Genomic DNA, 27,777 nt, shown 5'->3' on the forward strand with positions numbered 1-27,777 from the left:
CTTCTCCCCAACAGCACCGTGTTCCCCTCAGAGCATCCGGAGGTTTATACAAAAATGGTATAAACAGCCTGCCCTTCACAATAAACCGGGATTACAGATTAGTCTGGTCCCAATCTCCCAGACCCCACAATTCAAGACTTGTATTGAACTGGATACAAAAGCTTAATTTTGCTCCCCAGCTAACTTATAGGTCACACACCAGAGAGCAGCAGTAGGTCCTCCGGACAAATTCCCACAGAGGAACAAAAATGAAAAAGGCTAGGGACTTGGGATGGGGAGAGGGGAAACCTAAGACAAGTCCGGAAGATACCTGATACTTGGTGAGAATTCGACTGACTTAACATCTCACGCTCTCCCCAGAGATTCCCTTTAGAGTATGTTCAAAACATGAATGGGAGTTATGAGAAATTTTGACATATTTCCCATCTAGAATATTTCTAACATGCAATTATGTATCAAAAACAGTTTTTGACATGTCAATTTTTTTAGTATGAAAATATGCTTCATTTCTTCCATTTTTTTAGACCCGACCCCAATACTCCAGGACTCAAAATTTACAAGTTTCCATCAAGCCCAAGAGGATTCTGTGGCTAAATGAGGTTGGAAAATAATGCTTTCCAGGAGTCTCGATGAAAAGATTGCTCACCACCGGGGATTTTCAGTTTTCAGGGATTTTCAGTTTAAAAGCTTCTTCCCATACCCCGATTTGGGCTCACTGATCTCACTGTGAACCCTTCGTCATCCACTGTCCTATTAACAGAAATGCATCTTTTTTTTTTCTGATCAGAAATACACCAAGGACTCAAGATTCACATCCAGACATGTCAGGGTTTCCGGATGCCCAGGAGGCACTTTGGGTTGCCAATACTCAAGAAATGACACTGGTTGAAAAAAAAATTCTTTTTATTGGAACTCATCTGAACATCAGATATACCTGGTGTTGGTTAGCAAGAACCGTTTGTACATTTGATATTGATGGTGCCAAAACCAAAACAGTGACTGGACATGATAGGGACTGATAAGGAAAGGGTAAAGGTGACGGTAAGAACAAAAAGAAATGATTCTGGGGAGAAAAGGAAGGGGAGAAGGGGCAGGAAAGGGAACGACGGGAAGATAAAAGGAATATAGCCAGTCAGAGATTAAGTGAAGATGCAAAACTGGGTACAACAAAATCCTTTTACAAAATATAAATTTATTAAGAAAATCTGGGTGAGAAAAAGGGCCAGAGAGTAGGAGAAAGAAGGAAAGAGAAAAGGGGAGAGGAGGAGGCAGAAGAGATGAGAAGAGATTAGACCAGAGAGAGAAAATGGGCACAGGTGAGAAAGATGAAAGGAATTATAAGAGAATTCAGCACAACAAAGATGCAGAAGCTTACACTGCCCAAATGGCATTAAAACCTTGCTGAGTAATCTCATCATAAAACAAAACATGCTGGAATACAGTGCTCCGCCTCCCACCAATTTGATTTTCAAGAGGTAAATAAATAAGCTCCCTGGGAGGGTGACATGAGGTCATTTGAAACCCCACTCCCACCCCACCCCCAAAAATGGTTACAAAAAAGAAAAAGAAAACGAAAAAGGAAAAACCCTAAAGACACCCCCACAGTCTCATTTCCAATGTTCATTGTTTTAAAAAAGGAATAAATCCATTTGACAGCAGGAGAAAGGGGAGTAGAAGAGATGGAGAGAAGCCGGTCGATTTCAGAATAGCCTCTCTCCACCACGCAGAGACTGCCGGGAGAAAGGAGGGGAGGAAGGAGACATCGGACAGCCTCCACTACTGAGTGAGGCGTGGGGTGTGCCGGGGCAGAGGGGGCCGTTAAAACACTGAAGTCTAGTCTAGTTTTTCTGTTCGAGTTTTAAAAATAAGAGCCACATGCACAGCAGGCCCCAGGGGGCTGGAGGGCCTGCAATGATCCCTCGAGTGGCCGTGCCGGAGGCCGGCTCCAAGCCCCACAACCTGGAGCTGCCAGGCCCTTCAGGACAGGGTGCTGGAGCGGCGTTCTTGGGGGACCACGGGGTGGGAAAGCACAGCAGGGGGAAAGAACATCGAGATGCCTCGTTTCCAATAGAAAAGAAAAGAGCAGTCTACACACCGTCGCTTGTTTTGGTTCAGTACAAACAGAATATAAAGTTGGCTGCTTTGGACGGTCGGCAAATATCCAATTGACAAGAGGAGGAGAGAGACAGCCCAGCGGATGGAGCCTGTACCCTGGTGGGTGGCCACGATGCCGCCTTTGTGGCCCTCTCCCAGGAGGCAGAGAGCACAGCTATTAGGTAGTGTAAGCCTTTTTCTTTTTATTTAGAATAACCTCTTTTTTTTTCTTTTTTTTTTTTTAAACAATATTCCCCACTCCCAAGTTGGGCCAGTAAAGATTACATGGAAACTGGCACACCTATCGGCTGGAATACAGATGCACCGAATGAGGAAATTTAAAAACTTTCCGAGCGAAAAGTAGAACAAAAAGAAAAAAAATCTCCTAGCATTTTCCCCAAAGGTTTCACTCTCCTGCCACACACACTCTCCAAACGACAGCTACCAAATCCAACTCTGCAAGAGAAGACAGAGCAGTGTCAATCGGGGAAGCCGCAGGGGCACAAGGAGGAGGCATTTGGTCTCGACAGGCAGAAGACAGGACACTGTCGCTAGCCCTGGTCCCGGAGCCAGCACTCACCTATGTCAGTTTCTTGGCTTTGTTGTAGAGTGAATCCACTACTTTACTCATATTCTGAATCGTCTCCAGAGCAGCTTCGTAAGTTTTATCTACTGGAGGTTCATCAAAAATAATCAGGACTCCCTCCCCCTGGTCCAGGATCCCTACAGGAAAGACAACAAAAGCATCTAAGGTAAGAAACACGGTCCATTATGGGAGATTTCCACATTAGCAAATTAGTTACCGCTACTTTCTCCAGAAATGGACACACGCAGGTATCCCATTCACACTGGACTTCCTGACATATTTACCGATCAAGCATACCCACATTCTATATCTTATAAAATCAGAAAAAAAAAAAAAAAAAAAAAAAAATGAGAGGACCAAGCCAAACTCTAAAGCCCATTCAATTCAATACTTAAAAGTATCCATGGCTTTGTCATGGTGTGGACAGCACAGATCACACCACAAACCCTCCTCTTTCGCTAAAGCGTCACAGATCTCTCATCTACAATTAGCCTAAACCACTCCTGAGTGTTCAGGGTGTAGAACATCTTAGGATGAGAGGTGTGCTTACTGTGATACACCTACGGGACACTCATTCCTCTCAAACCTTTTCTCCAATGAAGACCAGAACCTGGCACTTTCCACTCCTTAAAGACTATGCATGTGACTCCCCTTCTCAAGCACCTTTACTGTCATATATGATCTGCCTCTTGGGGGGATTAAAAGGGCTACTTGCCCAGAGTCCCAGAGCCTATATGCCTCAGTCTGATCTTCAACCCATCTCTTCCTGGCTTCAATGCCACGCCACCTCACCAAGAGCACAGGTGATGCTGTATACATTCACGGAGTGGCCAGAGCTAAGAGTTTGGCTTTTTATATCAAACTCCGGCAACTAAGTTTGTATCTCTCTGCCTCAGGTATCACCCCAACAACCATCCGGCTTACAAATACTTCTTTCATATATATCCTGCCTAAAAACCAACACTGCCCTGGCCCTTTCTTGTCAACACTCAAGAGAGAGCTGGTCAAGAAAACAAGGCCTCCCCACCAGAGAGCCAAACAGAATGTGAGTTGCCTTACAAATGACTATGTGAGGGGGGTGAAGGGGGAAATCCAACATTCGATACACCAGAGCTGTTGCTACTCAGGGGAGGATTAGGCATATATATACCTTTAAAAAAGCACAGGGAAAACCTGCTAAGTAATAATAGCCTCTACCTCATAAGGTTGTTGTGAGGACCCAATGATATAATATTATGTACAGGACTTTCGAAACTTTCAAGCTCTTTATAAATGGCAGCTGCTGCTATTGTTATTATTGTTATTGTTGTTATTATTATTATTATTATTGTGAGGAGTGCCCTGGCCCCATTTCACTCACTCACCATGAAATTTCTTGTCAAGAATCATCTGTGACAGTTTCCTTTCCACGTCGGCCTAAAATCAAAGCAAAGGATTAAGGAGACAGGTCTGCAGACACTAACCAGACAGCCTAGGTTTGTACACAACTGATAGAAAGGGCCAAAGGCAACTGCAGGCCTCAGCAGCACCAGAGAGAAGCGGGAAGGCCCAAGCAGGCACAAATGGCACCTGCTCCTCCCACTCCCAGGTCCTCTCCCAAGGGGGCTTCAGAAGTCTTCCGCATCACTGACTTACCTTAGAGAGTTTGATGAGACTGGATATATGTTCAATCTAAAAAGAAAGGGAATGGCATCAATACTGAAGTAAAAATTTATGCCAAAACCAGAAGCGGGAAGCCAAAGGGGACAGAGGGAAAAGCAGGGCAGCACTGACTCAATGTCTCTCTACAGCTCTATGAAGCACTAGAAGCTTCATCCTCCGAGAGTGATCTAGAATCATATTGTCCTCGGATGGTTTGGGGCCCACTTGGGCCTCCCTTACCTTCTGAACTTAGTGATTAACACTGGAGGTTTCAAGTTTCCCCAGGAGACGGCCTACATGGGAGAGGAGCCCCCAGAGGAGTCAAACTGCTCACTTCAGAACAAAGAGAGAAGGCCTTGGGCACTGTTCTTTCTCACTGAGCCTCCAATTGTCTTGTCTAAGTGCATGTGTGTCACCCTCTAAGATGTGAACAGGAAACATTTCTCCCTTACAATGTTAGCCCCCCAAGTACTCAGAGAACCAGACAGCCCCAGGTCTGACTCTGTAGTAGCCTCCCTATCTCTCTGCAACAGTTTGGCTGCGCAATGCCCGTTTTTTCCCAAATGATCCAGCCAAGGAACCATCTTGAACCATCAGAGTCCTTCCTTCCAGAGGGCACACCAACCAGTGTTAGTCCAAAAACTGCTACCAGTGGCTTGGAGGGCTCCCAGGTGAGCCCTGGGAGCGGTTGGAGACCTGACTGTCCAGGTCTGCTCTCCATGCCATCTGACCGCATGTAACTTCCACCCACCCTGGTCCCTCAGCTGCTTGTTGTCCTTAGGAGAGTTTTACCTGGACTCTGGAAAAGGGTTCAATAACCCGGATCAGATTCTGTTCCAATAAGTTATCATACAGCTTGGCCAGGTGAGTGTTGATAATAGGGTCATCCCGGAGTTCTACCCGGTAATCCGTCAGTGCCTACGGGAGAGACACCACAAATACAGAATGGCAATGAGAGTCCCTGACTCCCACTCAGTCTGGATCTCTCATCCCCCAGGAGGAGAAACGGCTTCCAGTCCAAAGACACTGACCATAGGTGTCGACACCCCTCAGAACGGCTGGGTGCGGTCCTCCCAACAATTTCTCTTGTATCGATGCACTTTGTCTTAATATGGACACGGCGTCTCCCACTCCAATTGAATGTAAGCCCTCTGAGGGCAAGATTGATTCATTTTTGTCTTTGTATTCCCAGGACATAGCCCAGTGGCAAACAGCAAACATTTGGTTAAGTGCTTAAATAAAAGTGAAATGAGCTCATGGGTCCCAACCAACTTTTCAAGGCCAATAATTGCAATCCCTTATGACATGGGAAGCTCTTTTACATAATAACACATTATGTGGCTAAGGCTATGGCTCTGATTCTCTGACTACAGTGGCTTAAAGAACTTCAAAGAGAGGAAAAGTCAAGGTCAAGTCACCTTGGCACTACCAAGGCAGATCAGCTAGCACTTCTCTGCATCTTAAAGCCTTTCCCAGAGCACAAGAAAGTAGGTGATTGCCCAGGGTCATACAGTCAGTATTCAACTGGGGTGGAAAGGAAGAGTAGCTCTTGAACCCAAGTCTTTGTGGCTCGAAGGCTGGCTGTCTACACCATGCTATCTAATGTGCATAGAGGATGCATTGGATTTCACTCTGAGCCTCAAAGCTTTTCTGCCTTTGTCCACTCTTCAAAATTTCTTCTTTTATCCATACAAGGAATAAGTCAATCACTTTCTGGAGCTAAGAGACCTAACAGGGACCACCAAGAGATGAAGATAATGCCTGAGTCACTCTTTATTCCAACAGATTTTTCATGAAAAAGCTTAACTTCTAAAAAATATTTTAAGTATTTATTCTTTGAAAAAAAATCACTTCCATTTAAATCATCATTTGCTCTGGGAAAGAGCAATGTTGAATTGTGGATTAAGAAAATGTATTGGCACCATAATGGTACCACCAAGGCTTCTTTCAGTATGGCAAACCTAGAAGCAGATGCCAATTTATTCATAATTATCAAACCAGTTTTAACTTTTTTTTTCTACTGCAATCTTTCAAATCCATTTTGTTTTCAGTCATGTCTAACTGTACAGTTTTCATGACCCCATAAAAGAGTGTTATTGATAAAGATGCGAGAGTGGGTTTGCCATTTAATATCCTCTCCAGCTCATTTTGCAGATGAGGAAACTGAGGCAAACAGGGTTAAGTGACTCACTTGGGGGTCACAAAACTATTACGTATCTGAGGTAGGATTTGATCTCAGATCCTCCTGACTCCTGAGCCATCATCTAGCTACTGCGTTACCTCACTATTCAAAAGTCTATGCCCACCCAGTCTGGTACTACCCATTAGCTCACCTTTTCAAAGTCTGCCAGCGATCGATTCTTGCTAGCCTGAGCCACACATTTTAATGCTTCTGTCTGCAAATAAGGAGAGAGTCAAGGTGATCTTTCTGCACATTCACATACTCATCCAAACACAAATCTCTTGGGTTTTCCTCTTCTCTTTTTTCTTGGCAGTGTGATTTCTATAAAAAATTTGACTACAAAGACAGAACATTCAATCTGGTTTTCCTCACCTGGACACAGTAAGAGAAATTTGACACTGACCTCAGTGAAAGTAAAAACACAAATGACATGCCCACTATTCCCTAAAATCAATAATCTCAGGTGGTTTAGGAATATGTGGATAGAGTTAAAAATAGGTTCCTATACAATTCTTTTAGTAGAGTAAGCAGTTTATTCCCCAATCAACCAAAGAGAAGCCAGGCTGCTCCCCCAAGTCTACCTTCATTCTGTCTGTCTTTTAGATTTACACCACATAATCTCTAGGGAATAGAGTGAATTCTGGGTTTAATCCAAGGTCAGGAACGTTACTGCTATTCTACTTGCTAGAAAAGCTACTGGAGGCTGACTAAGGGTGAGCTGTCACAACCAAGAAATTAGCTCTTGACAAAATCCAGTGCTAACAAGTTTACCCACACTGGGAGGATGATCACTCTTTACTCCAAGTGAATATGGGCTAACAGCGTTATGTTCAGATTATAGAAAATATTACAAGGCTGTTTGTTAGGTGTTAAAACCACCTACCCAACCACAATGCAAGTTAGAATGTATTTTGTTCTCAGCAGAAAGCCGATATAAGACAAGGAAAGTTATTTTTCATGAAAGGTTAAAAATGACCTTTTTTTTTGCCCTAAAGTCAAATCACCTAGAATAAAGAACCACACAGGAGGAGTCTCCTCCTGACCCACCCAGGTCACTCTATCCATCTCTACCCATCTTTTGTGAGTGTGGGTATGTATGAGAAGAGAAAAGGAAGAGGAGAAGAGAGAAGAGCTAGAGAAAAGAGAAGAGAACATGTCCAGTCCATTATACTGAATGTGGGTGATTTACTGCCAATAAACATTTAAGTGTGGTGAGGCTCTCACCACTCTAATAAAGAGTGCGGTTGTGACTGACATTAGAAGCATCTCTTAAAGTGTTCCTGATCAAAAGTCAATTAAGGTTCTATGTGGAGAAGAAGAAAAATTCTTGATCATGCCATCTGTGCTTCCCTGGAGAGCTAAGTGATCCCTTCAGCAGATCACCTTCAGCTCTCTCATCTGACTTTCGAGTCCAAAAGGACCAAGAGGGTTCTTCAAATCAGAGATGGAAATGGGGGGATAGTGAAGCACAGAAGCAGACATGAGCACAATTTTAACAAGAATTAAGATAACACTTTTCCAAGAAATCGATTCATACCCACTCCAGCATTAAGCTATTGTACACAAGAACAATCAGCGTCACCTTTCTTTTTCAATCACACCCAGCCAAAAGGTACAGACTAAGTTGGAAGGGACAGCTCCCCAAGTGGCACCAGCAGCAGGAATATTTCTGGGGAGCTGCACGTACAGTAACCCTAATGCACCAGATCATGGAGTCAGAGTAGCATCAGTGAGGATTCCACAGCATGCTGGATCACTATGGGCTCATCCACGATTTCACAAGCTGAATACATAGAGCTACCATGACCAAGCCATTAAGGATGAAAGTTAGGATAAAAGTGACTGGGCTCGACTGGTCTGGGGCAAATGTTCATCATATATGGGCCTGTTTCGTGATCCCAGTAATTACTCAAACTTATAATCACAACAGACCAGAGCCACTTTCTTAAGAACACGAGACTGTACAAGAATCAGACAAAGTCACAATGGCTTAAGTTTGGGGAGGGGGGAAAAGGAAAAGAGTTGCTGAGGGAATGAAAGAACATGGCACTGCCCAAATTTTTTGGCCTTTCCAATTGCGTCTAAGTTAATTGAGCTCTGAGCCTCACCAAGAGGGGGCTCACCAAAAAAATAATAGGTCTTCCCTACCTGCCTCCCTGCGTACCGCAGTGCGAGCTTCCCACTCACTAAGGCTTGAACATCTTCTGGCCTGGAGAAAAAAAAAAGGAGACATCCTTTTAATGGGTCACTTACCTTATTGAACATTCAAAGCACTGATCTTATCTGAACTGTGATTCCCCCTGAGTCCTAGTTGCAAGACTAGACTCCAAAACAGAGCCAGCCTCAGACTCTCAATCTAATTTGTTCATTACAAATGCAAATGAGCCCCTGGATTTTTATGACTTCTCTCAGCACTGTAAGAAAGAAGTTTTGGACAATACAAGAGTTAACAGGTCAATCAGATGACAACAAAACCACTATAAAATGAAATGTAGTTATTTCAATTTAAAAAAAAAAAATTTTAATTTCAGTAGAGTAAGCATTTGGGAGTTTTTAGCAATATTTTTTGATCAGCTATCATAATTAATTCTGCTATAAATTCTCCTTATCTCCATTCCAAGCAGTGTGACCCCAGGGTCTGGAAAATATCCCAAGCAAACAGGCCTTAGCTAAATTCAACAGAATTCCAAGCTGGAATCTCCAATAGATATTCTCAAAGTGTGATCTGAAGGCCTCGAAGGGTCCCCTAAGTCTCTTTCAGGGAATCTATGAGGTCAAAACTCTTTTCATAACAGAAAGACATTTAATTTCTACTATGATAATCTCTCATATTGGGGAGATACTCAATAACTGTTAGTGATGTAAAGGAATTCTGTGATCACAAAGTGTGACCTAAACCAAGCTACCCCCCCCCCATTTTATTTAGGAAAAAGACTCAGAATGGGGAAGAACTTGCACTTGAACCCCAACTCTCAGACTCAATCTTCAGTGCAATTTTTTACCCAATGTGATATTTACCATATAAGAAAAATTGTGCAGCACAGGTTTCGGTAACAGTTTTGGACACCTGCCCACCAGAGAGGCATGCCCTAAGCAACAATGGAGGCTGGGAGAGCATGTTAACCTTCTCCTCTTGCCCTGCCTGCCCCCCCTTTCCCCACATACAGTTGTTCCCATATCCCATCTGTTCGAGCACCTACGTGTTGAGCATGATTTTGCAAAGCAGCATATATTTCAGTGCTGTGATGGCCTTGGGGCTATCGATGGAGTCATAGCCCTCAAATGCCTCATAGAAATAAGAATATGCTGTTTTCCAGTCCTTCTCTTCTGCTGCATGGATGATACCTAGGTACAAAGGAGGATTCAGATCAAAAGCAGCTCATTCAGCTTTTACACAGGATCCTACAATAAAAGTTACATCAGTAAAACAAACTGATATTGTTTCACTCTTACAGCCAAAGACAGAAAAGAGAGAGCTAAAAAAGAAGTTAGTACATTTTAATTTAGTCAAATTTAATTAAAGATACAGAGTGTGACTTACAGAACTGGTGAATGAGACTTTTTCGGGTCATAGGTAAACACGGGTCAAGTTGGAGAGAAATTATAGGACCACAATAACTTTTGGTTAGCCTTCAGAATCTCTGATAATGTTTTTATTTTATCTGTAGACAAGGTGACTCAGCTTGTTCATCATTTTTCATAGAACAATAATATTCTATTATCATCATTTACCACAACTTTATTCAGCCATTCCCCAAATGATTGGCATCTACCCATTTTCCAATTCTTTGCCACCACAGAGTTGCTACATTTTTGCACATGTGGGTCCTTTTGTGATTTCCTTGACATACAGCCCCTGTAAATTCATTTTAAATAAATTTATTTCTGAAACTTGCATTTTTATTGGATAATTGGAATTTTGAATGAAAACTGAAAGCCTTCAACTTAATATTTCCCCATTTAAGAAGACATTTGCCTTACACAACAACGTGCCCCGCAAAGAAATCTCACTGGTCTGTGACATCCACAGGAACCTGCTCAAGCAGGGCCAGCCAAGCCTCCAGTTGGTCACCACAGGCCAAACAGCAAGCAAGACTGTGCTCATGCTACTCCCTCCCAGGATCTCTAAACACTGCCCCATTCCCCACTCCCCATATCTGGCAGCTGCCTACCATCTTCAGTCCTTTGGTTCAGTACAACAAGGTGGCAGGGCTTAGGTCTGTGCTGGGCAAAAGACATCTTTCAAAATGTCTCAAAACGATCATTAATCTGAGTTAAATGATTCTGAAATGGAGAAGTAACAATTCCCTCAATTAAACAAGCAGTTAAAAATGAAAGAGACTGGGAATCTGTTTTAAAAGTTGAACCAAAGCTAGAATTCTGGGATCTAATTTCTAGTTTCTTCCTCTAAACATGAAGCTCCTTGGCCAATCACTTATGAGAGCTCAAATTACATTGGTCAGGTAAGAGGAGGTGGTGGATACCACAGTTAGGAATGGTGCAATGATATGTTCCACACACACTGAGTGCTTAATGAATGGTTTGGGTTTTTTTTTTTTTTTTTAAATAATAGTTTGGTTTTTTTTTATTTTCAGAATACATGTAAACATAGTTTTCAACATTTACCCTTGCAAAATCTTGTGTTCCAAATTTTTCTCTCTCCCTGCACCCACCTCCCTACCCCAGCGGTTTGGGTTTTTTTTTCATTTGAACCGAATTGCAAAATGCTAGTACTCCTCAAATAGTCTAATTAATTGGTCCCTCTTCTCCAACTCATAATAGTACAACAAAGTAAAACAATAAGGCAAAATGGCAAAGAGTTTCTCTCTCCTCTCTTCTCCTGTAATGGAAAAAGTGAGAAATCATCAAAAGGAAAGTGAGGTTAGAATTGCATCACTGAAAATCCAAGACAATGGCTCCCCAAGATAGGCAAGAGGCTATTACCTGACTGCATGTCCAAGGTAGCCTGCAACTTAGGAGGGCAGTAGATGGCATTTGCTGTGGTTCGAGCAGACGTTAAGGCGGCTCGCGCTTTGGGAAGATTGCTCAGGGCATGGTATGTTTTACTCTCCAAGAGCTGCACTTCCACCAGAAGGGCCTTGTCATCCATTTTTTTTAACTCTCTCAGCAACTGAGAACCTAGCAGGTAAAAGATGCATAACTGTCTATTAGATTCCTTTCAAACAATCACCTACTGATTACTGTATTAATCTGATTAAGTGCTGCTTCTCTTCTTCCCAAAGAAAGTTCCAAACACACAAAAGGAGTTCCATACCCCCATCTTTACACATTCATTTGTTTGGTCACTAATAGGCTTTCTGATTTCTTCCCCAGGACCCAGGAAGTTCATTAGGAAAACCTCATCATCCTTCTAAGACCCCACAGCCCTGGAACTACACCTCATCACTGCCCTCTGCTTCTTAGCTAGGAGGCTGGAGCCATGGCCTTCAGACTTCAGAATGTCTTTCATGTGGCTGTCCTTCTCTGATTTTTCTACCAGGCCCCTTTTAAACTCTATGTCTCCTCAGCACAGGGCCTGGCACACATTAATAAATGTTTGGTGACTGATAACTCAGTACATACAAGACACTACTCTAAGGACGGCAGGGAAAACAAAAAGAATTAAGACAAGGTCTTGCCTGGACCCCAAAGCAGAATTATAAGACCCATAAGCAACAAGCAGCATGTAAGGAGACATTGCTGAGAAAAAGGATGAGCTTCCTAATGAATCTATGCTCTTGAGAGTACCCTGTATTTTCTAATGACAACCTAAACTCATTAACAGGCCATCCTAGGATTTAAAGATAGTGGGAACCCCCTAATTTCACTTGGCACCCGCCATCCTTGGAACTACATGAGAAAATAATGGACCAAAGGCTGAGAGGACAGGGAAATTTTCCAGGTGCTTACTGTCCCTCCAAAGAACACTTCCTCTCCATCTAAGGAAACCAGATCCAAATAGGCAATTCTGGGGCCTAAAATCTTTTGGGCCTGAACAGCTATGGAAGTAATAAAAAATAAAATATTCAAAATGAGTTCAGAAGAAAGAGGAAGGTGATGTACATGGAAATCCCAATGAGGTAGCACAGTGCAAAGTGGACTGTACTTGAAAACAGGAATGCCTGAGTTAAAAGTCTTGGTTCAAACGCTTACTAGTTGTGTGATGCTGGGCAAGTAACTTAAACTTTCTCAGTCTTGGCTTCCTCATCTGTAGAACAGAGATATTGGCACCTCCCTCCTAGGGCTATTGTGAGGATCAAATGAGAAAATATAAGTAAAGTACTTTGCACACCTAAAAGCACTGTATGAATATAGTAGCTATGAGCCTACAATATCAGAATGAGGGATAGCTGGGACTCCACAGTTTGCCAAGAAATCAGGACTCATTGGGAGCCTCCCCAAGGTGTAGTTTGCTAGCTCTCCAGATGGTAAGTAATAAATCACTTTACATTATACTGACTGGCTAAAGTGTTTGCTCTAATTCTCATACAATCAGTTAACCAGGCCATCAGTGATAACTAGGCCATACTGACACAGAAACAAGGAGACATCACAACCAATCTTTTCTCCCCACAATCCCTGTTCATTTTCCCCAACAATCATTTGAACTAACTATAAACCCACAAATACAATGCTTTCCAGAACAGCTTCTCCCATCTGCCTTTGCAAGAGGCCACAGAATTACAGAAAACATTCTTTTCTATCTGGATCATAGGATCATAGCTCTGGAGCTGAAAAAGACCTGAAGGGCCATTTCCTCCAACTACCAACTTTATAGTTGAACCTAATGCCCAAAGAAGTTATGAAGTGACGTGGCTCAAGATCAGACAAACTGTAAATGGCAGAGGTATTACTCAGACCTGGGTTGTCTGATCTCAAACCCAACGATGTTTCCACTGCCATCACCACAGTCTCTCCTGTGACAAGTTACACAGCTCAGAACTGTCGAGAATCATAAGCATATAATCCTAAGGCTTAGAGTACATGAAAGCTTCATGGACTCAACAGTAACTGACTCCACAAGGAAGGAAGGAAGCAGCTCCACATAAAGCAATGAGCAGAGATCCACTAAACCTTGTTGATTTCCTTGTCCCAGCTCGTAGGATTTTTAAAAATACAAATGTGGAAAGAGATGTCATTATTACTTTAGACTCAGAGATGAGGCAAATGTGCAAATTAAAGATCTACATTCAGGAAAATTTTTTATGAAAGAATCAGCCTTTGCTTCTCTAAATTTGGGTTCATCAGGATGCTAATCATTGAGATCCCTAAATTAAAAAGTTAAGGGGAGAGGGAGTTTCTTCAAAGGGTTTTACATGTTACATGTTGATCTAGTACAAATCCTGTTGCTTTCTACAAAATCACTTACCCAACTGTAATGCTTCTTGGTACCTCTTCGTATCAAAGTACAAAGATACCAACCTCGCCTGAAAAAAGAAAAATATGATTGATTTAAGGGAGGGCAAAGCTGGAGAAAGGAACCAGAGAGTGCTAATAATGAGTATGTAACTTCTCCTGAGGACATTCAATTTCAGACTAACAAATGATAGGATTAACATCAGCAACTCAGAAGGTGAGGAAGGCTCAGTGCCCGAGGCAATTAGAGTGCTACCAAATCTGGGTCCAACAGTGCAACTGGTTCAATACTTGAATTGAACTTCTTGAACTTCTAAGGAGGAAAGGTAAAATGTTTATCATGCTAATTCCAAAAGCAGTAGTGCCTGACCAAATTAATCACTCAAGCATTCCTCACATCAGAACATCCTGTTAGAATCTATAATTTTCCCAAATAAAGGAGATATGGCTTGTTTAAAAAAAAAAAAAAAAAAAAGGTTAAATTTCTTTTGGATATTCAAGAAAGATTAACTATGAAATCAACTTAATACATTGAGTACATTTGAAGCCAATGTCTCACTTACAGGCTTTTAATTTACAGTCCATTTGGCACATACCTCCAGAGCCTGACGTAAGAAAGTCCTCTTCTCAGATTTGGCCCACTCAATGCACTCTAAGCATAACTCAACCTACAGTGGAAAGAGAAAACATATGCAACAATGCTAAGTCCCATCTATAATACAACTGACTCGTAACAGTAGCATGAGGGGTAGGACCAAACCCCATCACTACACACTATGTGTATGCTTTCTAGTTTCTGTCCCAGATTTTTACTGCATATAGTTATATTTATTCTACAGACAATATTCAAGCCTTGTAACAAGCTATGTTACAATATGGTCCTACTATGCTGTTTTTGTTTTCTAACTATTAAAAGTTATTTTGGTTAAATAGTAGTCTTTTATAAATGGGAAGCTCTAGCACCCTACCAATCCACTTGGTCTCCCTCTCCTGCTGAGGTCCTTTTAGCACAATCAGTATGAAAGGATCTAGAAGTAGTTCTGAGGAACCTTTCCAGAGTTGGCAAGTCTTAGAAATTTGCAATGAATACCTAAAGTAAAAATGTTCTCCTCCAAATGTCCATACACTATGAGTAAAGAGCAGAGAGTCACAGCTCTAACATAAAGACTTTTGTTTCCAACAGCTGCTTCTAAGATTCAAAAGGCCCAGCTGGGCAATTTCCCCTTCATATTCTGGACAGAACAACTAGCCGATTCATAGGCACTCTTGTGGACATACTAAACTTAGCTGTTTCTTAAATAGATTTTAAAAATTTTCCAATAAATTTACCCCAAAAAAGCTTTTCCAAGTTTTATTTAAAAATCATCTGCATTTCCTGTTGCATCAATTACCCAGGCAAAGAAATGTCAATGATCTCGCAAAAGAAAAAACACTGACGCAGCATTGGAGATTAAATACTTTTTAACCAATCTCTAAGAAGCAGATATGTGATCTAAATTTTGGCGTTTGAAGAACTACTGTAGCTAAACTTATAGGACACAGGAAAGACTCAAGAGGCAGAATGAGCTTTAGAACCAGAGGAAAAAGATACAGATCCTTGGATTTTACCACAAACACAGACTCTTAAACTTCAAACAGAAACAGGATCAAAAAGAGGGTTTGCTGCTGGCTCTACTGTTAACATTAACAAACTTATTCCAGTATTAAGAACAAAAACATTCATCACTTTGGTTCTGTAGAATGTATCACGACTCTTAATTGGGAACCATCACATAATTCCAGATATATCGAGAGGCTAGTCTTATCTAATACAATAATTTCTCACTACATCTGGGGATTCCAGAAGAACCACTAGAAGGAGAGAGGCTAAAAAATACATCCTTATTCCATGAGACTGCTCATTGGTCATTAAATGACAGGCAAAAGACTAAACTTAGGAAATAATTGTGACATTTTGAAAGTACTCAATATCACAGTACTTCTTCAGCAAGATGATATCAATTAGCTCTAATTCTTTATCAGGGATACCTGTTGGTCACTGCCTTAAACTGACAAAAACTTGAAGAAGCTTTTTCAGAAGCTGCTTAAAACAACCACTCCAAATAACATCAAAATAGAATGGGGTTGAGTAATAGCAACATTGTGCAATGATCAACTATGATAGACCTAACTCTTCTTAGCAATGCAATGACCCAATGCAATTTCAAGGGACTGAAGTGACAGAAAATGCTGACCACATCCAGAGAAAGAACTTTGGAATCTAAATGTAGATCAAAGCATATGAGTTTCAACTTTTTTGTTTGTTTTTTTCTTATGATTTTTCCCTTTTGTTCCAAGTCTTCTTTCACAACATGACTAATGTGGAAATGTGATTAAATAGGACTATACCTGTATAACCTATAGCATATTGTTTGCCATCTTGGGGAGGAGGCAAGAAAGGGAGGGAGGGAGAAAAATTCGGAGCTCAAAACTGCATATCTTTACATGTAACTGGAGGAAAAAAAAAAACTATTAAGTAGAAATGTTTTTTTCCTAAACAGAAAGGTGTTTTGATTCAGCAAACCTAGTTACACTTTCACTCCTGCCTTTAGACAAGGGGAGTTCAACATATACAGAGACTCCCTCAAACACCCTAACTTTCCAATTCCTCAGTTTACACATTTCCCATGACTAGCTGCTCCCCTCACTTCAGCTACACAAAAAAATGGCCAACAAGAACCTTAATAACCCATGTGTTCCACTTCCACATTCATGAACTCTTGAATTCTTTTATCTCATAATCTGTTATCATTCCACCTTTCTCTCTGCTTTGCAACTCTGACCTTTTCTTCACTCTCAATGTAATCTCCAATCCCTTCACTTCTTAGTTCATTCCCAAACCATTGCCCTACATTCTCTTCTTCCCCAATGTTACCCTAGTGACCTAGTTCAAATCCATACTGTCCTCCTCCTCCTCCGCTCTCAAGTCCCTGGCCCCTTTATCTTACTAAAGATCTTGATCCACCAAATTCCAAACCTGGATTATTACTACTCTGCTCAGAGAGCCTACAGAAACCAGAGATCATCAGGGAACTGTGCTGAAGGAATCCAGTACAAATTCATGTGACATAATCTCAATGGGACCCTCACAGCAACAATGCAATCCCTTTATACCTCCCTAACTAAATCACTCTCTCAAGCACCACAGTGACTCTTCCACATCTTTTCACCCCTCCTCAAACCTGCCAAAGCTCCCATACATACTCTCAGCCTCAGAGTTCAATGAAAATACTAAAACCCTTGGTTTCTCCCCTTATCTTCCTCAGTTCACACCTTCACCCAGATACCTCCACCTTTTCTTTCACCGTCTCACATGAAGACCAAGGAAAAACCCTCTACACACTTGTGATTGCATTCCATACCATCTTCTCCCTTCTATTCAACCTGTTCCATCTTCTGGCTGCTTCCCTCCTGCTCACAAACCTGTCCATGTTCCCCTCAGCTCATCCAAAAAAGAAATGAGTTCTCATTTGATCCATCGATCCCCACTGATGATCGTCCTTTGTGTCTCCTTTCTTTTACAGCTAAACTTCCTGACCACTTCCTTTCTTCTCACTCTCTTACTGCAATCTGGGTTGCAACTTCATAATTTAACAATAGCTTCTTCAGTTACTAATGTTCTCTTAATTTTCCAATCTAATGTCATTTTCTCAATCTTCATCTTCTTAAATCTTCTCAGTAGCCTCTGACAAAGCTAATTTTTCTCTTTTCTTGGATACTCTCTGCTGTCTCCTGTTTCTCCCCCTTCCTATCCACTTGCTCTTTCTCAGTCTCCTTTTGCTGGACTTTTCATCTAGGTTGTACCCAGTAATGGTGGATGTCTCCCAAACCTCTGTCTTGGACCTTCTTTTTTCTTCCATCAATACTCGTTTATATGACAATCTAATAAGTTACTATGGATTCAATTATCATCTCCATACAGATGATTCTCAAACATTATCTACGCTCTCTCCTGACATCCAGAATCACATCTCTAACTGCCTATCAAAAGTCCCAGACATCTTAAACTTATCATGTGCAAAACAATTGATATTCTTTCCCCTAAAGCTTTTCTTCTTGCTAACTTCCTCTCACTGTCAAGGTCATTAAGGTTCTCAACCTGGATGTCTGTCTCTTCAGCTTCTCTCCCACCCCATTCCTATATCCAAATGGTTACCAAGTCCTATCAATTCTACCTTCCCGATTATCTCTGGTATGTTCTCCACCCTCATTACCACACAAGCTAACTGTTTAACAAGTTTAACAAGACTTAAAACATACTGCTGGTTGGTCTGCTAGCCTCTCCCCACTACAGTGGTTACTTAGCTGTCAAACTGATTTTCCTAAAGCACAAATCTGATTCTGTTACTTTTCCATTCAATAATTTCCAATGGCTCCTTCCTACCTTTACAACCTGGGTCCTCACTCCCTTTTGCTTTCTTATATCTCTCATCCCTCCACAGATTCTTTGATCAAGCTGGCCTCCTTGCAGTTTCTCATATGATACTCCTTCATCTCCCAACTCTAGCATTTTCACAGACCATCTTCCATACCTGGAATACTTTCCTTCCTCATCTCTACCTCCTAGTTTCCTTCAAGTTTCAGTTGAAGTCTCACTTTCTCCAAGTTTTTTCCAGTCCTTACTCTTTGTACCTTCCTCAAAACTATGCCCACTTTATCCTGTATAAATCATGTTTGTACACAATTGTTTACTTTTTTCTTCATGAGATTGTCCATGCCTTGAAGCATGAATTGATTTTTGCCTTTCTTTTAATCCCCAGCACTTTGCACAATGCCTGGAATGTGGTGCTTAATAAATGCCTAACTGGTTCGCTGAATGAATGAATGACACAGGAAAAATCCAAGTTATAATTCAGGTAAGAAACCTCCCACCAAAACTGGCATGAGAATTCTTACAATTTCATTCAACAAATGCTACTATGCCTTCCAATGAGTCAGCTCAATGCTAAGAGAAGGAAAGTCAAAGATTCTAAGAAAAGACTTAGCAATGGTAAAAAAAAAAAAAAAACCTTCTACGAGTTTGTGTAATTCTGCTATGCAGGGTCAAAATTAACACTGCATTTATTAAGTCCATCGGCCTATATTAAGTTCTGATATTCCAAGTAAATGATACCATTTAATTAATGAAAAAGGAATAAGAGGGAGTCACTGCAAGTCAATGAAAATATGATCATTTCTAACATTGCTATTTTTGTTTAAAATTAATCAAAATATATTTTTATACTTTCATCCAAAAAACAAGCATTTAAGAAGTTCTGTAAACGAAATGGCTTACTACACAATATGACCCTGCCAAAAACAACATAATTGAATTTGCAATTAATTATTCTAAAATTAATTTCTTCTGAGTACCTGGCATATTAACTAGACTTCAGTGAGCTGTCCCAACAAGAAATCGTTTTGTTTCATTTTTTTTTTAAGTTGGGAGTTAAAGATGAGGTCCTGCTAGTCTAAACTTTTCTACAAATCTTTCACCATTAGCACTTCAAAACTATGGCCCTATAAATAGACAAGACTTTTCCTTTCTCTCCTATACCACAGAGAAGCGAATTTCAATTTATCTCCACAACCCAAGACCACTGATCAGCACTACCTCTACAACAGATCCCAATGGCATCAGGTCTACAAAAAGAAACTAGCGGCCAAAATGAACCCATAAGTGCCTGCAGCATGAATTTTGCTTTGTGACTTTGTAATTGTTCACTTCTTTCTTTCTGAAATGAAAATACAAAACAAAACAAAAAACAACAACAACAACAACAACAACAAAAAAAAAAACTGGCAGTCACCTTTGGAAGTCTGAAAACAGGATCACTGGCCTCCAAAAGTCTAATTTCATTACAGCCCTTGGACTAATTTCATGGACAAGAATCACTCCTGTAGAGATCCACACAGAAAGATGCTTGATGCCCAGTAAAAGGCAGAGCCAAGGTGAGAAATGTTCCAAAAAGATACAACGCAAGAGTTAATTAGTGTTCCCAAGAAGCTTTGTGACAGATGATGAAAGGTTCCACAGAAACAGAAAACACTACAAAGGCACAGCAAAATACAATACCTCAAAGACAAGAATCTGGTTTTGACCCTGATGTAATGAGGATTCTAGGGACCACTGGCAATCTCCACTTACAAAGCCAAGCATGGAACAGACCCAAAGTATCAAATGCCCTGTAACAAAGGGATACTGATGTGATCAGTCCCAAGTCTGCCTTTCCAGTTGTCGCTTCTATAACGGCACCACAGCCAAAGCAAACCGCTTCAACCAAACAGGTTCTCTCTTTCTTTATTCCCTGCAATCAATGTGGCTCACCTCCTGCCCTGTGGCTGCTTCCATGTCAAGGAAGAGGTCCAGCAGGGATCGGACCAGACGAGCCGCCTTCGCCTTGCTGATGGAGTTCAAGAAGGGTCGTACATACTTCAGGAGCCCTCCAAGCTCTGTACATAAGGCAAATCAGAAAAAAGAAAACTGTCAGTCACTCAAGATATAATGCAAATACCAAACTGTCCGGAAGGTCCCACCTCTTCCTTCTAATCTCTTCTAGCCTGATCTCCCCACAACCTGGAAATGAGAGCTAAGTAGGTGACTTGTCATCTTTAAGTCTCCCATTTTTATTAGGAAGTTTTTTTAGCTGCAGTACACCCTACAGTAGTAAAGATCATTCTTTTTCAGGGATGGGTTAGGCTGACTGGTCAGCCTCTATCATCTTTTCTACCTCTGAAATTCCTTGACTCCCTTCCTCTTTGGGGAATACCACTTCTTTTCTTAGTTATCTTCCTGCTTGTCAACCTTTAAAGAGCTATGACATTCTTTCAAAACTTTCCATTTAAAATGTCAAACACAAGCCTTCTTAAACAATGATCAGTATTATCAGTTACAAGGGAAAGCTTTTATTTAAAAAAAAAAAAAGGGAGTGTTTTTTATTGTTTTGCTTATAAAAAGTATAAAACTTCGAAAATGGTTCAGCCAAAAACCTCAAGAATAATGATCTTTCACTTCAGTGAAAGAGTCTACAGAAATCTAGACTACAAACTAACATCACCTTGATTCATAATCCAGGGTATCCAGAGCTCAAATAATGAGTCTTCAAATTTAATGTTTCTGTCTGCAGATCAAGAAAAACGTTATCCTTCCAGTTCAGGGACACGTTCTATTCTTACCACTAGGTCCTTGGGGTCCTCATTAGCCAAGACTTAAATAGCTAGCATATGCTAGCTATTTACAAATTGTATTAGTAATGTATCACAAAAACATACTGTACAGTAGTTTATTAGGTACTACAGAGACTTGGCAAACAAAGAATGAGACTGATTCTTTCAAGTGCCCAACCTGCTTTACTCTCAGGAAGGTCTGCCTCCTAAAAGATCCTTCTTCACATTTTTGTTTACAATGTTCCTCCCACCTGAAATTCTGATGACTTGCTTTAGTTTCTGCCTCCCCTGAGGTCTTCCTTGATGATCACTCCAAACACCTTCTTTATTTATTGTCTGTACTACACAATTCAGTGCTTTATTACAGAGTAACCTACTCCTAGAATTGGAAAGGACCTCAAAAGTAGTTTTTCACCCAACACAGAAATCCCTTTCCTGACAGTCAGCCTCTGAATATTTCCAGGGCCTGGGAATTCACTAGAGTGGCTCACTAGTTTTAATTGTTAGAAGATTCTTTATACTTAATAAAAAATTTGCATACTTAAAGCTTCTCCACAATTTGTCCAGTTTTACTTTAAAGACTAAGCTACTATTTTCTTCCAAATGACAGATCTTCACTATTTGAAGGCACTTATGAAGTTTTTCTCTCACTTCTTCTCTATGCTAGGTAACAATTCCCTGCCCTCACATGACAATCTCCCAGATCCCTTTCACTCTACTGGCCACCATTCTCTGAATTCTCCAGGTCCTTACCAGTCCACTTTCATGTGTAATATTCAAAAGATACATGACTCCAGGTATCTGACTAGCACAGAATACAGTGGAACTAAACCTCCCTTGAGGTGAATTTCTTTTCACACCCTTAAAACGTGTATTCATATATCCCAAAATTGCATTAGCTCATACTTAGCCATATTTAGCCAATGTCTTTTTCATACAAACTACTAAAGAGTCTTTTCCACATTGACTGAATTATTTTAAAGATAAATATATTGGCTTAAAATTTACATTTCAGCTGAAGAAGATTCTGATTACCTTCATCTGATGTATAGCTCTCTCTCTCTCTCTCTCTCTCTCTCCTCCCACTTCCTACAAGAAGTAATGTAGTGTTGAAAGTGAAATCAAGAATGAGTTGGGTCTAAATCAACCCAAGCTGTGTGACCAGGGCAAGTCACTTAATGTTCCTCAGTCACTTCTCCATCTGTAAAACAGTATCACTTATAGCATCTGCTTCACCAGTGTGTTGTCAGGGACAGAGGAGCTAATAAAGATCAGCTATTATGGTTTAGTATCGCTCAACCATTCCAAACCATATTCCTTTTTATATTCCTTAGCCTCATTTTTCAAAAATATAACTTCTCTGAAGTTACTTCTTCTCTATGCTGGGTTACAATACCTTCAACCCTCCCGCCTCACATGATAATCTCCCAGATCCCTCTCACTCTACTTGTTCCTTCCTTGGAAATTTTGACCTCCCAAATGGCACAGTCACTTTCCCCCAAGATTCCATCACTTCCAGATCATCAAATTTTGTAGTTCAGAATTAAATCCTAAGTAGCTGCTTTCCTCTTGCTGCTTATACCTTCTGGGACAAAGTTGGTAGTATATAAAGCAGACACATAAAACACTGCCTTGTTCACTGATGGAGTCACAGATGCTTGTAGTGTCCCAAAATAGACTCTAAAATCTTTGTAGGTATGGAATGCGTCACATCATGTGTACTTCATATAGTAGCAGGCATACAGAATTTCATAAATATTTGATGAATCATTGATAGAAAAGATATGGTTCCTACCATACCTACAAAAAGTTTAGAATAAAAAGAAACAAGTTGTGAATGTATCTAGCTACACACACATCAATGAAATAAGACTTATCACAAGAATATATACTAATGCTGGTCATATCGGCCAAACTATGACCCCAGAAACAGCAAACTTTCTAGCAACCCTTATTCTTTTTACCATTCCCAACTTCACAGGTCTCAGTGTTAAGTGAGAGTAAATGGGATGGATGAGAGAATAGAAGGAACAAAAAATTTTAAGCATCAGTTACAATCTTTTTTATTGAAAAGTATTTGACAATAATATGTTTTATACTATTAATTCTTCATTATTCAGGTTAACAAATGGCAGTAACTCAAAACACATGTTATTTTAATTACGGTTCAATTTCACAAATACTCGTATCATTTTGCATTCTTTAAAATCAACTGAATACAGTGAGAAGTGGCTCAAAAGCAGAAACAAGTTGATTTGAGATTAAAATTTTCTAACAGACAATTCTTGTAACTGAAAACTGACTACACGAGCACAGTTAAGTCGCATGCAGAATAAGACACAAAATTCACAAAAAATGTACCTTATAGATTATTTTGTCTTATAGCTACCAACAGAACTCCATTTGTATGAAGTGAGTTCCGTTCTGCTACAATTCAAAGTATCAAAATCAAGGGAATATGACAATTTACAGGATCAACTTTTAAACACTGAATTATGATCTTGAGCAAATTACTAAGTTACTTTTCTGCACTTATTTTTTTTAAGAGGTGCCAAACTTCCTTTAAAGTTAGCAGCACTTACCTGATTTAGCTGTCCTACCTCTAACTCCTCACTAAGAACTGAGCAGGACTTTTCAAACTTCAGGAATGCCTCTGAGAAAAGGAGTAGCACCACTCTCTGAGCTCCAGAGCGCCCCAGGACCAGTGCCTGCAGCATCTCTCAATGAACCCGAAATCATTCTCACAGGCCAATGAGCTGACTCCAAGAGCAGGGTCAGAGGAGCACTGAGTCCCAGTGTAGAAGTTTCAGGAAAGGTTTGTCCAACTAGAAGCTTACTCATTTTGTACCAGTAAGGATGATGAGTCACACAGAAATTCGAAGTCCCAGCTATTTTACAGTCAAGGCTAAAGGTCCTAAAGCCCATCATGCAACATACTAACGCTGTTTCTTGAGATCGTGATCAGTATGTGAAGTCCCAAAATAGGAAAGACACTGAAAAAAAGTTATGAATCACACCAAAGGCAAAATGGTAACTTAACAATTGTGACTGTAAGAACTTCCAGACTCCAGAACAAAACTCTGACCTAAGTTTACTGTCTACATAATTCCTGCTAAAGAGTTCACAAAACATACCATGTGACCACAGAGCTGAGTTGTATATACCTTTCTATGTACATTGATATTAAACAGAATATGTATAATGCCTTCCTAGGCCAAGCTAAGTCACTGGAGTTTGTCTCACTTACCTGCGGCCTGTCCGGTCTTGGCCAAAAGCGACCCCAGCTCCAGGATGCTCTGCTCTTTGACCTGCACCGCCTCTTCATCATTTTCCTGAATATCACGCTTCACTAAAAAGAGAAATGCAAAACTCTCTTGAAATATTGACTGAAGACTGAGATCCAACACTCGGCAAACTCAGCTCTAGTTCACTTCACCCTTAACTACCTAACAAAATGAGTAAGGCACAAATCAATTTAAAGAAAAACTTAATGAAATATACTATCCCGGGATTAAGTGAAAATTTTAAAATTCACAAGAGTAAAACAAACAATGTAAATTCTAAACTAGGTTGAAAGATAATTCAGGTTCAATCTACATAAAGAAAACAGGTTGGATACAAAGTTTAACTCTAGAAACCTGTTAAAAAAAAAAAAAAACACCAACTTTCTTTCTGTTTCAAATTGAAGTCCCTTTTCTTCCCTCTCCTCCTCCCCCCCCCATAAGAATGCCAGCCATAGATTTAAGTAAGTTGATCAAGGCAGGATAATAAAAAACTATTTCCTACAACACAATACTACGAAATATGCTCAATATAAATAACATCTCAGCAGACACCAAACTATCACCAAAACGCATAAGGTGCTAAGGAGGTTAACAGCTTTAACATACAAAATGCTGGCCAGGTAAGAGGAAAGCTACAAGTCCTGTAAGTATAAAACAAGCACTTCTACAAAGGCGAAAACACAGACAAGTCAGCCTGTAGAACACAGATCACGATTCTGTGTGCGACCTGTGCAACATTTACTGGGCAGGGCTTTTCTGTAAGAGTCAGACGGTGCTAAAAACAACTTGGTGCTTTCTTTATCAGAGCAGAACAAAAAGTCCAGCAATTGATAAAGAGAAAGTGCTGTTCCCCAACTATCAATCAGCGGACAACTATTACCACCCATTACCACTGATTCAGAGGCTGCCATGACTTGACAAAACCAGGAGTAGATGCCCCGTGATGGAGCAGGAGAGAGTGCCGCGGGGTGCCCCTCCGGGTCGCGAGCTGACTGTTCACAGACGTTTTCGAGGCGCCCAGGACCGTAACTACAGCGCTGTCACTACAGTTCCTCCCAGACTGGGTCTCTGGCGAATGCAGGACGGAGCCCAGACAATACACCTGAAACTGCCCCGCTCCGAAGGCAGGACGCGAAACTTCCACAACAGCTGAGAATGGTCCAGAATCGGGAGGGTCCGAGTGCGAATCCCGCCTCGGGTGCTCACTCCTACGTAACCTTGGCCCCGTCTCCCGGCCTACGGGGCCTCAGTTTCCTCCCGGGGCGAACGAGGGGGCGGGCTGGCCGGTGCTCCAGCTCCCGAGCTATCCCACGAGGGGGCGGCGCGCCTCGCCGGCTGCTCACCCCCCCCCCCATCCCGCCTTAGGACCGCGCTCTGCACCCCAGCTAGGCCGGGGGCACTTTGTCCTCGGGCCCCCGAAGGTGACCACGCCGAGGCTCCGCAGTCGCCGGGCTACTTGTTGCACCATCCATCGGGATCCTTTGATCTCGGACGCGGGGCAGCCCCGGCGGCTTCCCCGGATCGCGGGGCACCCGGGCCCCGGGCGCCCTGGACGACTCGGGGGAAGGGGGCCCCCGAAGGACCAAAGTCACGGCGGGCGCGCGCGGGGGGGCCCTCGGGAGCGCGCGCGCGTCCGTCCGTCCGTCCGCGCCAGGGTCCGCGCCAGGCTCCGTCCCGCCGCCGGCCTCGGCGGGGCCCCGGGGTGAGTCAGCAGCGGCGGCGGCGGCGCCGGGGCCTCCGTGCGCCCGTTCCTCCGCCCGTCCTTCCCTCCCTCCGGGCAGCGGCGGCGCGGCCTGTGCCCCGGCCCGGCCGAGCCCGGCCCCCTCACACACCGTGAGTCAGCAGCGGCGCCCGGAGCCCCCGGCCCAGCCCCGGCCCCGGCCCCGGCCCGCGCGCCCAGGCAGCGGCGGCGCCCCGGGCGAGGAGCGGTCGCTTACCGATGGAGTGCAGGATGTCGATGGAGGCCTCCCGGTCGGTGCTGAGCAGGGACTGGGCTCTCTGGAACTCCACCGCCGCCGCCGCCATCTTACCACCTCTCACACCGTCCCCGGCCGCCGCCGCCGCCGCCGGAAACACCAGCGCGGCCGGCCCGCCCCCTGCCTCCCCAAGCATCATGGAAGTTGTAGTCCTTCCGCCGGGCAGGCGTCTGTCCGGCCGGGAGGGCGGGAGAGAGTGGAAAGGACTTGGGGAGGAAGGAGGCGGGGCGGAGCGAGGGACGGCGCGAGGACCAGCGAGAAAGAGGGAGGGGACGAGGCTTTAGCAAGAGGGGGAGGGGGCGCTAGAACGACGTAGGGCCGAGCGAGTAGGGCTGGGGGGCGGGGCGAGGGAGGGCGCGTTTCGGGAGACGGGAAGGAAGGAGGAGGAGGCGCCGGGGAGGGGGAACGTGAACGGGAGAGAGGAAAGAAAGGGGCGGGGCGAGGGGGAGGACGGAGGGAAGGAGGGGGCTGCGAGAGCGAGGGAGAGAGGGAGGGGCGAGGGAGAGGGGGGAAGTGTTAGGGAGGGGACGCTAACGAGAGAGGGAAGAGGTAGGGGAGGGGGGGCGCGAGGGAGGGGAAAGGGGCGGGGCAAAGAACTGCGCGAGGAAGGGAGGAAGAGCGCGCGAAATAGAGCGAGGGAGCCCAGCGCGCTTCTAGAGCTACGGCAGCTCAGCGCCGGGCAACGGGAGCAGGCCGCTGGTGTGGCCGGCCCCGGCGCATCCCAGACACCCGCCAAGTTGGAAAGAACCCCAGAGGGGTTCCCTTGGGCAACGTCCCCTCCACGGGCGGGAAGCTCATTAATTTGGGGGGCTTCCCACCCCTCCACTCCGTCCTTTGTGTGTCCTGTCACTCCCCCTCCCCACTCATCTCAGTCTGATGAAGACTGCGGTAGCTTTTTAAAACCCATCATTAAAGGAAAGGCTAATTCTCTGAAGCCGGTGAACACGAAGATCGTTTCCCACCCCCAAGTTTGAGGAAATGTATCCCGGCCACCCAGCACCAAACACTAAGTTGAACTTTCTCCTGCCCCTTATTTTCTTCTTCCTCCTCACGTCCCCTCCGTTGTCTCCCCCTCGGTCCTTTCTAGACCCTCAGCCTTCTGCCTCCCTGTAATGAACTCCCTTCACCTCCTCGGCTAGACTTTCCTCCAGGCCATGCCCACTGCTGGTAGCTCTCCCCCTCATAGCTGTCCTGGACCCTGCTCCCTCTCCTTTGGTGAACTCACAATTTGTATCACCCAGGCTTCCCCCTTCTTACTACTGGGCCCAGATCTCTCCCCAGTGTACCTCCCATTACCTCTTGGTGGATATTCTAGACATAGCTCAAACTCTCTCGTGTCCAAAGCTGAACTGATTCCACTACCCCAACCTCCCTTTTTACTGTCCAGGGTTCCAACATCCTCCAGGTCACCCAGACTCACAATTCAGTGTCATCCTTGTGGACTCAACGGCACTCACACCACATACCCAATCT

The 27,777-nt window shown here is 42.9% G+C and overlaps 1 protein-coding gene across 2 annotated transcripts; it reads right to left on the reverse strand.

Annotated features, from left to right (window-relative positions):
- Nucleotides 1-885: 885 nt before the first annotated feature.
- On the reverse strand, nucleotides 886-27,752 carry PSMD11 (proteasome 26S subunit, non-ATPase 11). Of its 2 annotated transcripts, none has more exons than XM_031967608.1 (14): nucleotides 27,725-27,752; nucleotides 24,292-24,393; nucleotides 20,206-20,330; nucleotides 14,456-14,527; nucleotides 13,873-13,930; nucleotides 11,448-11,642; nucleotides 9,704-9,848; nucleotides 8,652-8,712; nucleotides 6,655-6,717; nucleotides 5,114-5,239; nucleotides 4,316-4,351; nucleotides 4,045-4,096; nucleotides 2,675-2,817; nucleotides 886-2,550 (listed from the first exon to the last, which is right to left on the reverse strand). In XM_031967608.1, the coding sequence occupies exons 1-13, from the start codon at nucleotides 27,735-27,737 to the stop codon at nucleotides 2,675-2,677; spliced, it is 1,191 nt and encodes a 396-aa protein (XP_031823468.1). In that variant the 5' UTR covers nucleotides 27,738-27,752; the 3' UTR covers nucleotides 886-2,550. The 2 variants fall into 2 exon arrangements, with proteins under 2 accessions (XP_031823468.1, XP_031823467.1); XM_031967607.1 differs by lacking the exon at nucleotides 27,725-27,752 and adding an exon at nucleotides 26,266-26,639.
- Between the last annotated feature and the right edge of the window lie 25 nt (nucleotides 27,753-27,777).

Source organism: Sarcophilus harrisii, chromosome 4, assembly GCF_902635505.1.
Source record: "Sarcophilus harrisii chromosome 4, mSarHar1.11, whole genome shotgun sequence".
Taxonomy (NCBI): domain Eukaryota; kingdom Metazoa; phylum Chordata; class Mammalia; order Dasyuromorphia; family Dasyuridae; genus Sarcophilus; species Sarcophilus harrisii.